Source organism: Lontra canadensis, unplaced genomic scaffold, assembly GCF_010015895.1.
Source record: "Lontra canadensis isolate GAN:19392208 unplaced genomic scaffold, GSC_riverotter_1.0 scaffold202, whole genome shotgun sequence".
In the NCBI taxonomy this organism is placed as follows: Eukaryota; Metazoa; Chordata; class Mammalia; order Carnivora; family Mustelidae; genus Lontra; species Lontra canadensis.
Genome location: NW_022631196.1, coordinates 412,501 through 424,970, shown reverse-complemented (window position 1 = coordinate 424,970; position 12,470 = coordinate 412,501). Strand labels below are relative to the sequence as shown.

The window sequence follows — 12,470 nt, the reverse complement described above, 5'->3', positions numbered from 1 at the left end:
TGAGGAAAAAAAGCATAATCTCAAAGTAGCTCCTCAAAAGTATTTATTAACTACAAAGGAAAAGATTGTAACTTTAGAGTGGAGAAACCTAGCAGACACCACCTTAACCAAATCACCAAGGTTAATACTGAAACTTTGGACCTCTTGAAATGACACACTAGAATGCATCTCTGATATGAACCTCTTGATATGATGCATTTCTATGGTATTCTTGCCAAAAAGGGAAAACCTCATTCTAAAATACGAGTAAATCAAGCAAACTCAAATTGAGGAGCATCTTACAAAATATCTGACCAGTAATCGTCAATATGTCAAAGTCATAAAAGAAAACAAACGAAGGAGGAGACTACAGAGTTATAATAAATGCAAAATAGATCCTAGGACAGAAAAACAACACTTAAGTGAAAAAGTTGGTGAAATTCAAGTAAGATCTGTAAATCAGTTAATAGTACTGCACCACTTTTAATCATTGCATTATGGTTATAGAAGATGCTATAATATTAGGGGAAGCTGAATGAAGAGGTATATGGAAACTACTATTTTTGCAATTTTTCTGTAAGTCTAAAATTAGTTCAAAATACAAAAAACTTCTGCTATTCTGTTTTACACTGGTTTAAAAGAGAACACTTATGACCGGCTTCATTTTATTTATCCCACTGAAACATGAATTTAATATGAAAAATAAACCTATAATGTAAAATCACAACTGAAATTTTGTTGTAAAACTGAAGTTACGGAATGGGGCCATACCACTTCATCAGGTCCTCGGCAGAACATAAGAAAATGTTACCAAACACTTATTCCTTGCTTCTACTACTACTATCATTCTCTGAGGGAACGTCTTATTTGCAAGAAGTAACATACACTACATAACAACAGGCTCAAATTATGAAAAATGATTTAATGACGGTACTCTTGAAATTACATGCCTGTAAAGAGCATCACAATAGTCCCACAATAAAGTGTGTTTCTGGGAGAATGTCCAGCAGGGCTCACTTGAATAGCAATTGGGAGTCACAACTTTCCTGTGTGCGTATGATGGTACTCTCGGTTTGGTTTAATTTTTGTGGGGGACGGGCTGAGAGAAAACAGTTTTAACTAAAAATATATGCACAGTTCATTAAACTTGACTAAAGAACAAATCTTCTATATTTTTAGGCTATCTTTCAAAATCAGTCCTCTGTTCTGAATTATCCATTAACTTGTGGAGATTCAGGCTCACCCCCGTATTACTAAAATACATATTCATAAAACTTTTACAGTTGTGCTGTTCTAGTTACAAATAGCTTCTACTTTTCTAGGACATAATTTCACTTTGTTTAAGCAAGAATTCATTAAAGAAGCTATAAATAACCTTTAAATATTTAGCCATGAATAGAGGGTGGACTGGCATTGATGGCTTATTTTAGTACTAATGCAGAATGCTTTTTAAAAGCTACATTTCAGCATGCATCAAGCTAATGATTAACACTTGCAGTATAATTTTCAATGTTAGAATAAATTTCTCTTTAAGGATTTTTGCTAACAGTCAATATGTTATTTCAATTATTTACTAGTAGGAAAGTAGCCTTAGAGAATGAAAATCCTGGAAGATCAAAACATAAAATTTCTTATTTAAAAAATCTGGTAATTTTTCTTAGCATCTACACAACCTTCCTTCTCTCCCAAAATATAATTCCGGTTAAAAGTGAACACACCAAGGGAGAAGAATTGCCTATGGAATTACACGAATTCAAGGAACCACTGTGTGGTGCAGGTAGCATATATATGAATCAAAGACATTTCTATATTCAATTCTGAATCATAAAGTTCACATTTTAGAGACCAAGTTTCATAAAATTTTTACTAGAAAAAAAAATGTTTTACAAAATACCATTCTTCCAATCAAAGAAACTTTCCCATAGGGTACATGTAGCTTTCTGCCTCAGAGATGATAGAATGACCAACAAAGGGGAGAATTTTTTTTAATAGCCACCTAGCTGCAAAACCTACAGAAGTAGATTTTTTTTAAAGTGCCTTTAAAATGCTAAAGCAAGTAATATAATTGTTGAATCTATCTGAAATTTTAGAAGTTTCCTTAAAATGGTCCATATGGTACGCACAACTTCACAGCTGGTACAAAACTGCCTGTATTTAGTTCAAAACACAAAAACAATGCATATGAACAGTATTCTTTGAAAGATAATTCTAAATACTGCCAGTGCATCATAAGAAAACTTAAGACAACAGTATTGACAGTATTCAGAGAATTAACAAAACAAGCTGAATATTAAAGTATTCAAACATTTACTTTGATTTTTAATACCACTGATAACAGTATGAGATCTTGCTGCCAAATGAATTCTGGACGCCTTATTTCAAACTACATGTAACGTATTTTGTGATACAGATTCTAAAGAAATGCAAAACTAGGTTCCAGGATGTAACTACCATTGCCTAGGCAGGCCCTAGTTTTTCTGTTGCAATCTGGCAGCTTTGAACTTTGAAACCCTCTTTGTAGTTTCTTCTGATACTTCTGACAGAACTTCTTTTCGTTCTGGAATTGTGGGTAGCACAGGATGAACCATGGTTGGGTGTGGTGTTAAGGAGGGCGACAGAAATTCTTTTTCTATTACAGTTCCAGAAAAAGCCTAGAAGACAAAAATCAGATTATGGTAACAACACATAAGTAAGATGCCCACAAAATCATTATCCTGTATTTGCCAATTAGACACTTCTTTTTTTGTCGAAAGTAAATTCTTAAGGTTTTTGGATAAATACACAAAATACAAATTGTCCAGAGAAATCAAGTACTATTAAAATGTATCTTAATTTCACCACCAACTATAAGTACATTTTTATAGCATACATTTAAGAAAGCAAAATGTAAAATGTTTTATCTGGGATTAAACAAAAATGGGTACATAAAACATCCTCAACTTTCACACATTCCATTATTATGTCCAGACCATGCTGTGAAAAATAACGTATTAAACTAAAAAATGCTACTAGGGTATCAAACATGAGCTGACGAATGAGCTATCCTATGGAAGCCATGCTGCCACTAGCCAATAGCTTAATTTCAGCAGCAGTGACATTTCTTAGGTGGTGTTCATTTATACAATTACTTGAGAATTTTATTGAATCCTACCTCAAATTTATTTAAGAGATCAGCATAAACTGAAAAATCAAGTGCTGATACTAGTGGAGACAAGCACCAGTCTCAAAATTTACCATAATTAATACAATAATGAAAATTAGATGTTTCACAAAAAAAAAAACTGATCCTTTAATTTCAACTGGATGTCTGCTGGACTTAATCTGGCCAACTGTGTGTTCAACTGAAAAAAAGTAATGTGTACAAAATGCTGGAAATATAACCAAAGATATATCTTTATATATTTTTTTACATAAAGATCTTTTTATATAAAGGAGCACCTGGGTGGCTCAGTCGGTTAAGTGTCTGCCTTCAGCTCAGGACATGATCCCAGAATCAGGCTCCCTGTTCAATGGGGGAGTCTCCTTCTCCCTGTCCCTCTGCCCCTCCCTCCCATCTTGTGCTCTCCTGCATGCTCACTTTCTCAAATAAAATTTTTAAAATATATAAATCTAAATGAATGAATAAGTAGATAAAGTCTATAAAAACCAAGGAGTTGGTATGGATTTTATTCTTAAAGTTTCTGGTATATGGATCCCCCCTTTCATCTTTTAAAACTCATTATACACAAAGTAAAATCTGACAAGTAAACTTTCATGTATATTTTGCTTCCCTTTGTCTAACAAGAGTACAAATTTAGTTAAGACAATGTATCACCTGAGTAGTTTAGAAAGCCACACCCCTCCACCTTGCCCTATCAAAGAAACAAAACAAGAATGGCCTTTCCTTCCTGTAATATTTTAAGAACTTGGGTGGAATCCAAACTCTTAAACTCAAAATCTACTTTCTCAAGACTCCTATTTTATCTTGATGAGGACTGAGCCTTTTGGAAAAAAAAAAAGACATTATTTCAGCATTTAAAGATACTGAAAAGGGTTATCTTCCAAAGTACTTACCATATGCATGAACTACTTGTTCTGATGTTAAAAAAGTGTACAGCATCTAGAATGCTGATGATAACAGTTCAATACAAAATGCAAAGCTAATTAAGAATGAAATAAAACTAAAGTTCCAGTCTTGAGCTCTAGCATACCATGATACATTAAGTCCTTATAAAAACCTAATTTTCAACAATTTTGAAATAGTGAAAGTCTGTACCCATTACCTGTTTTTCTAACAATTTGGAAGACTATTAAATGAGATATTTTCCAGGGCAACTGAGGTCATTGTACTGGGTGGAGGGGAGGAGAATGTTCTGATCATATATATTGTCCCTAAATGCTAATGATCTCCATCTCCACTGACATTTAGTACAATTATCACCATTTAGTTACTATTTAGTTGCTGTACTATTTAATACAAGCAACAGTTTTAGATATATATAAACATATAAACATACATATAAACATACGTATTTTTGGATGTATCTGATATATACCTAAATGGGTATATCACTTTTATACAGGTGTGAGTGGGAACCTTATAAATTGAAAACTTGAAATACCCACAAAACAAAAAATTAGAAATCATGCGTGGGAATAATGGAAATCATAACATACGACTATTTCAAAGACAGGAATTCTTACTTTGGGATCTTCTAATACCCCTCCTCCTCACACACGAAAGTGTATGCAACATGGTAGGTATATATATGTGTGCACTCATTTTTCTGAGGGATCTACAGCTTTCATTAAATTGTAAAACGATTCCACAACCCCCAAGAATAAATATGTCACTGGCACAGGCCAAAACACAGGACTTTAGATAATTATCTGCCACATATATTTTTTCATTAACTCAACTAAAGCATATAAAAGAAGTATAGTCATCTACTTAAGCCATTATAAAATGACTATGGTTTGGTCTAGTGGTAATTTATTTTAAAAAAGCCGCTAAATGATCTGGACAAAAATGTAACAATTATGCAAACTGAGATACTTTAAAATTCCTACTTCACAAAAATAAAACTTTAAGATTGGTAATACTTTTCCCTACAAAAATTTTCTTGAATTATGTTACATTTTTAGACCTGCATTTATGTTTGCTAGTGACTATTAATTTTTTACAAATTATTAATTATTGAAAAAGAACAAGGCTAGAATGAATTAGGTTCCATGACTTTTGAGATTAAATATATGTATAAACTAAAGAAGCTGTAAGATAAACAATGCCATTAACCAGTTGATTAACTTCAATAAATAACTATATAAGACAAAATAATTTAAAGATTGTAAGATTAATAATTTATAAACCATACCCGAGACACAGCACCTATAATTTTCAAAAATTTTTAAAAAAGCAGAGACGTATCTTTTTTTCCTTTTTTTAAAGATTTTATTTATTTATTTGACAGACCGAGATCACAAGTAGGCAGAGAGGCAGGCAGAGAGAGAGGGGGAAGCGGGCTCCCCGCTGAGCAGAGACCCTGATGCGGGTCTTGATCCCAGGACCCTGAGATCATGACCTGAGCCGAAGGCAGAGGCTTTAACCCACTGAGCCAGCCAGGCACCCCGAGACGTATCTTTTAAATTCTAAAAATGATCTACGTGAAATCAGGAAAATGAATGATAGGCACTTCTGAAATGGAGCTACCACCACCTTTTTAGTCTTACAAAAACTCATGAAAGATACCATCTGAAATCAAAAAGTCAGAGACACACACACACCTCAGGTGTTCCTGATAAGGGCAAAAGTTTCTTATGATGGTTTTCTTCTTGTTCCTCTTCCAAAATGCTCTCACTAGTGTCACTGCAAGTAGCCTCTTCACAGCTAATACTCCTCAGAACTCCCCGTCTGTCATCGAAGTCAGCAGCACTGCTTTCACTGGTATCACTGCAAACACTGTTTTCTCTGCTGCGAGACTTCAGGATGGACTTACGAGGGACATATTCCCCGTTCACAACATCAACGAAGACCCTACAATATCCAAAACAGATATATCCACTTTAGGTAACTCATAAGCAGAGGATAAATTTATAATGATATTAAAAAAAATCTTTTCTAGAAACTAATCTACAAGGTTACATGTAAAATTTGCACAATCAAAATAATTTTTAGTTTCAAATAATGTGCTTCATATTCTTAAAAACATGATTTTTTTGGCCTAATAAAACAGAGCACTTTGTTTATAGGCATGTTCTCAATGACACCTGATTTGCCACATTTCCACATACACTTTAGGCCTAATTAGAAGACAATTAAGCAATTTTAACTATTTTACAAACGTAGGTCATGAAAACAGTAGGTATTTTCAAATGGTAACTTTTTCAACAACACAACAAAAAACTGGAACAGCAAAACTTAACTCCCACTTTGTGAAAAGATAAACCACCTGCCAAGCACCTTCACTGCTGTGGCAAGAAAGTGAGGCTCCAGCCCACTAGAAACACAAAGTTGTAACTAAAGTACACAACATTTTTTGACTGGATCAACTGGGAATGTTTTAAAAGCACTGGCAAAGAGGGGGAAAGGGGAAAGATCATGCAATTTTCAACTGCTTTCGGTAGTTCAGCAGCTCCTGTGACAGCCTCTGAAATACTAAGCCAACTCTATCCGAATACCTCGCTTTTCAGTGAAAGCCTTCTGTGTTACCAACAACCTTTTTCCTATATATGTTCAGTTACAAAGAGGCAGACGGGAACAGCAGATTGTTCTACTGCCTGCGAATACCACTCACCTATAAATGTCAGCAGGAGTCCTGATAGTAGGCAGCTCTTGGGCAGAATGACCACTGCCAGAGCTGTTCTTTCGTTTACGTTTGGCTTCTTCTTTCTTTTCACTGAATTTTAAAGTGGTATTTTTTCCAGTATTTATTCGGACCTAAAAATTTCACAACATAAAATAACAACCCTTTTGAGAAAGTAAATCAAAGTCAAACTTAAACAAATAAATCCTACAAGTAAAGAAGAAAAACAGTTTAAATTTTTTGACACTGAAATGATGTGCATTATTAGGATTAAAAAGTCCTTACCCTTAACATATTTTTACTACATTAAATTATGTCTTCTTTAATGACCAATTCTAATCTCCAGTGACTTTATTATTGTATTGAAAGCAAATTACATTTAAACTAAATGATTGATTTATTATAAGCTATCATATCACCCCATTACTTGGACATAAAATTTTGGCTTAAATCATGTATTTCAAAACAAAGAACACAATTAACCAAAGAAATATTTGGTAAAGAATATAAAATTTAAGTCATAAAAGCAGTATTAAATAATATTTAACTATTCAGAATTTTTTAAACACCTCTAGTTTTTAGAAACTGGACTAAAAAATAAAATAAAACAAAAAAAACCCTGTAAGATTATCATGTTATTCTTCTATTCCTACTCAGCATTTTACTGAACTTCCCACATGAAGAACTTCTCTCTCATAACATTCCTAAAAACATTACTCCTTCTTCCTATTTTATGGACACGCAAATAAGAAAAAGTTTAAAGCCTGAAATAAGAATCATAAAACAAACTTGTTTTTCTGGTTATTAGGTCAATTTTTCCAAAGAATTCACAAGATGCTCACTTTAGTCTGAAGTATTAAAACATAAAAAAAATAATAATTTCACTTCATATTAGAGCAGGGATAACTTAAGGGACCTAAGAAATATCAAATATGTTTTAAACATGTTTCATTAAATAATAATCACAGATACTTAAGACTGATACCATAGACCCTTAACTATGCTCTAGGCAATCCCTGCAGAGGTACCTTGTGGTACAAAGAGCACTACACTGACACAAAGGACTTTCTGTTTCATTACTAGCCAGCTCTATGGACTTCTAGGCCTTAAGTTTCCTTGAGAAAGATGAATGAGAAAGATGAATTCCCAGTTGCTCCTCGGAGCAGCGTTGTAGAGCAAGGGAATGGGTTTAAGGTAGTCTATCCTTCCTCCAATCAGAACCAACCTGTTTTGATCTATTTTAAATACTGGGATTCTATAAGTACAAAGGGAATAAAAAGTCTTTTGATACTAAAAAATGCTTAAAAACCCTGTATTAGAAGATCTCTATAGTAACCCCCAGCTCTAAAATGCCAAAATTCTAAAGTTATGATTAGTCACAGATGTTTATATTTACTTTATCAGAAAAGGAACTACTTTTTACTTCCTCCTAAATTTTTCAACTTTGCTCATGGCACTCCTATTCATGTTGTGCCCACACAGAAAATAACAACCTGGCATAATTAGGAATGTAACTAAAGCAGTCACTTTAACATCCCAAGTACATCAAAACACCCACAATATAATTAACTCTAGAATTCATAAGAAAACTCTCACCTGGCGACTCACAGACCTGTACCCCTGGGGCTAATAATGCATTATATGTTTATAAAAAAATTTAAAAATTAAAAAAAAAAAAAGAAAACCTCTGAATGAAGGTGAAATTACAGTAGTTGCTCCTCAAATCTGATTCCTTTCTAGACCCCAAACAATTGAAATTCTATTGTGGCTTCAGACAACAATGGACCAAAACCAACTACGGAGACTTTGGACTCCACACATCCTCCTTTTTCTTTTTAGAAAAACTGGCCAGAGAAAGATGTAAAAGACGGTCTTCTTGTTTGGCACTATCAACAACATTAATCACTGCTGACACTGTTCTTTTAAAGAGAATTACAGATGATACTGAATATTTAAAACATATACAGAATTAATAAAAAGTATACAAACCCTCTTAGGTTCAACAGTATGAGAAAAATATATTGTTGGTATAGAATGATCTCCAACCCCTAAAGTATCCTGGTCATTTTCATTATCGCCACCACCATCATCACCACCATCATCATCATCATCATCTTCATTACTGTGGTAAGAATTTGAACCGTTCACTGGATGAATGCCATTCATTTGACCACTGAACAGTTCTGAATGTGTAACATCCTTATAACAGCTGCTCGAAGTAACAGAGTCTGTTACTTGATGCATCACATGCGCATTTATATTCTGATCTTCCTTTTCTTCTTCAGAAGATGTCGTATCCTCTCCATTTGCAATCATAGTACCAGGCTTACTAGTAAAGAAATAGAAAATTAACGAGATCAAACAAACACATCAAAATTCTCCATATTCTCCATATTATAATTCTCTTTTCATTTCAATGGGTAAAAATTAAGACTGAATAAGATATATATTTAAACAGAATTCTAAATCTATAAAAATGTTTTGAAATAAATTAACAAAAAAACCCTACACTATTCTGTATGTAGTAGTTACCCAAACACTTAGTAGAATATAGATGATTTTTTTAATCTTTGCAAGAGAACACGGCCACACACAATACAAATAATACAATCAAGAGATTTGTAAGAAATTCACAGAGAATATGTTTCTCTATTTAAAGACGAGAAATTAAAGCCCAGAAAATTAACACATTCTTATTTTCTACTTCTATATTTGGAATATCTTATAAGCATGTATTACTGTAATTTTAAAAAATGAAGGATTTGTATGTATACACATGAATATAATTACACTTATACAAACACATGTACATTTTTCATGCTTCATTTCTACAAAGGATTTGAAAACCTTACAAAAATATCAAAACCAAAAATGCAATAGAATTGAAATAACATCATGCAAAAATAGAGAATCGTGACCAAGAAAATAACAAGATTCAAGACTGATCTAAAAAAATGAAATAGTATCAGTTAATCAAAAGATCTAAGAATTTATAGGTGAAATGGTAGAAAAAAATATATATACTTTGTGCTTCATGTCCTATATTTCACAGAAATTAATTACTGCATATGGTACATCATTTAAGCAAAATAATACAGGAACTTCTGTAGTAACATATTTCATTGAGCATTTTGACAATTCCAAGTGAGTGCTAATGTATATTTCAAATAGCAGTTTGGAAAAGTTTTCCATATATATAACTATCTGATCAGATTACAAATTGTCTGCTCAATAAACAGAAAAGTTTGCAAACGAAAGCAAGGATAAATATTTTACAGTAACAAATCCAGAGCAAGCTTTTCTTTTTCACAAGTCACTCAAATATATAGCATTATCCTGACTACAGTATAAAACTATTTCATTTAAAATGTAATATATAAAGCATCCATAATTATTTTAAGTCAACTATCTGATATATCTTAGGACTTCATTATATAAAATATGGCTGAAATCTTATAATTAAAAAAATAGGAATATTGATTTTAAGTATTTCTGTACACACATATATATGCATGGGCATGACACAAATGCACAGCCCTAAAAGAAAATATCCTAAAGAATATTTATTTTAGAGTGGTAGGATTATTTTTTTTTTAATATTTTATTTATTTATTTGACAGACAGAGATCACAAGTAGGCAGAGAGGGAGGCAGAGAGAGAGAGAGAGGGGAAAGCAGGCTCCCCACTGAACAGAGAGCCTGATGCGGAGCTTGATCCCAGGACCCTGGGATCATGACCTGAGCTGAAGGCAGAGGCTTTAACCCACTGAGCCACCCACGTGCCCGTAGAGTGGTAGGATTATTGATACTTTAATATATTATACTTTTCTATATTTTCTTCAATGAGCATGTATTGTTTTATTAATGAGGAAAGAGATTAACAAGGAAATGTGTTTAGAAATAAATTCTCTTGGAAAGATAATTTGTCATTAGGTACCTATCAAGTTCACCCAGCAATTCTTCTTGTCTCTCTAGTTCTTCAAGTCGAGCCCACAGTTCCTTATCAGCAAGCAAATTCTTTGATTTTACATCATTTGCAAAATCTGCTTCAAAAATCTCTGAAGTTTTTGGTTTGGAGTGAGGTTTATGAGCAATTCGGTGTTTTGCTATTTAAAAAAAAAAAAAAAGGAAAGACATGGCTGTTAATAGCCAACTTTTAAAAGGCACAAATGTAGACTTAGTAATAAGACTTTCTTTTGAGGAGAGGGGATGCTGACACAGGGAGGCATGGTTTTAAAGGTAAGCAAAGACAACTCCAGGGATGTATGTATCTCATATCTTGCTACTCAAAGTGTGGTCCAAGGACCAGCAACACTGGTATCCCCTGTAGAACATTTCAGAAGTACTGCCTCTCAGCCACCCACCCCCCCAATCTGCTGAATCACAATCCTCTGTTTTAACAAGAGCCCAAGAGGATTCATATGCACATTAAAGACCCTGAAGAGCTGCCTGAGAGCTTCAAAACTCCCTAAGTAAAAATGGTCACAAGGTACCCTACTTATAACATAAAATTCAACACAAATAACACACATCTTCCATCCTTACTCAAGAGAATTTAGTTACGAAAGTTACACATCAAAGCCCTGTCACAGGACATTTTCAACTCTAAGTACTGCCAGGCATGAACACCCTAGGAGGAATCTATGGAGGCTAATCCCTGAAAGTTGGAGTATAATTTTATATATGAATATTTTTACTTTTTAAATTGTTTTATCTTATTTGCAATTCTCATGTGAGGACAGGAGATAAAGAAAATCTGAACTCAAATCCATTTGCTTTTCATTTAAAAAAAAAGGACTTTTTAATAAAGCAAATTCTAGCTTTGAAGAAGGCAATGGAAATAAGTCTAAAATGCTGTTATGAGATATGGTTAACAGATGACCTCCACCATATATTCAAAAGTAGAACACTGTTTCATAAATCTGAACATATCAAAAATATGCTTCATGGCCTATTATTCTAACTATCACCGATAAAGCACTATTAACAAGTTTCATATTTCAGACTGTCAAACACAAAAATCTCTCATTGGTCACCACAAACAAAAATTATAACTTGTCCTTCTGTTCTTTAATTAATGTATGTCTCCTTCCTTTCACCTTCTAAAGCCACTTGCTATTAATTTTGATGCTGTATTACTAGAGATACTATATCTAGAATATAACTTCTAATATAATAGTAATAATACTCACTTCCAACCAGTAAGTCCTCTTCAGAGTTAATTACTAAAAATAATATGGACTTTACAAGTCAAAATAACTGTTAAAAGTAACTGTTTCCTACAGTAGCAAATTATAAACCATTTCTGTAAGACTTTTAAAAATTTCACTACTTTAACACTTTACAACTGACAGGGGAACTACTCACTCACTGCCTTTACCGAAGTAAACCCAAACACATAAACCCATCCTTAGCAAGAGAAGGCTATTAGGTGAGCCTAGGAAGCCACCTGTGTCTGGAACAGCACTGCAGGCAACACAAAATGAATGGCTGAAAAATTCTTAGATTATCTTCATTCTTTCTTCTAAAAACACATCTAAAGCTACAGTTTTAAAAGAACAACAACTAGCAGAAGATATATTATGACTCAACTGAGATCAGTGATCAAATTAGGAGCAGAACCATGTATGGAATACACATTTTCTGAATTTTAGATATTTGGATCATTAAGAACGTTGAAGAAAGCCATATCATCTCACCACTTAAATGG

General features: G+C 33.3%; 1 protein-coding gene across 2 annotated transcripts in view; it reads right to left on the bottom strand.

Moving 5' to 3' along the window:
• Positions 1 to 1,815: 1,815 nt before the first annotated feature.
• The window catches only part of URI1 (URI1 prefoldin like chaperone), a 74,081-nt gene continuing 63,426 nt past the window's right edge, over positions 1,816 to 12,470 (bottom strand). For both annotated transcript variants that reach the window (XM_032848423.1, XM_032848424.1), the window contains exons 7-11: positions 10,698 to 10,866; positions 8,751 to 9,090; positions 6,753 to 6,895; positions 5,743 to 5,992; positions 1,816 to 2,630 (exon numbers count right to left, since the gene is read on the bottom strand). In XM_032848423.1, the coding sequence (XP_032704314.1) occupies positions 2,448 to 2,630; positions 5,743 to 5,992; positions 6,753 to 6,895; positions 8,751 to 9,090; positions 10,698 to 10,866 (1,085 nt within the window). In that variant the 3' untranslated portion in view covers positions 1,816 to 2,447. The remainder of the gene's footprint in view (positions 2,631 to 5,742; positions 5,993 to 6,752; positions 6,896 to 8,750; positions 9,091 to 10,697; positions 10,867 to 12,470) is intronic.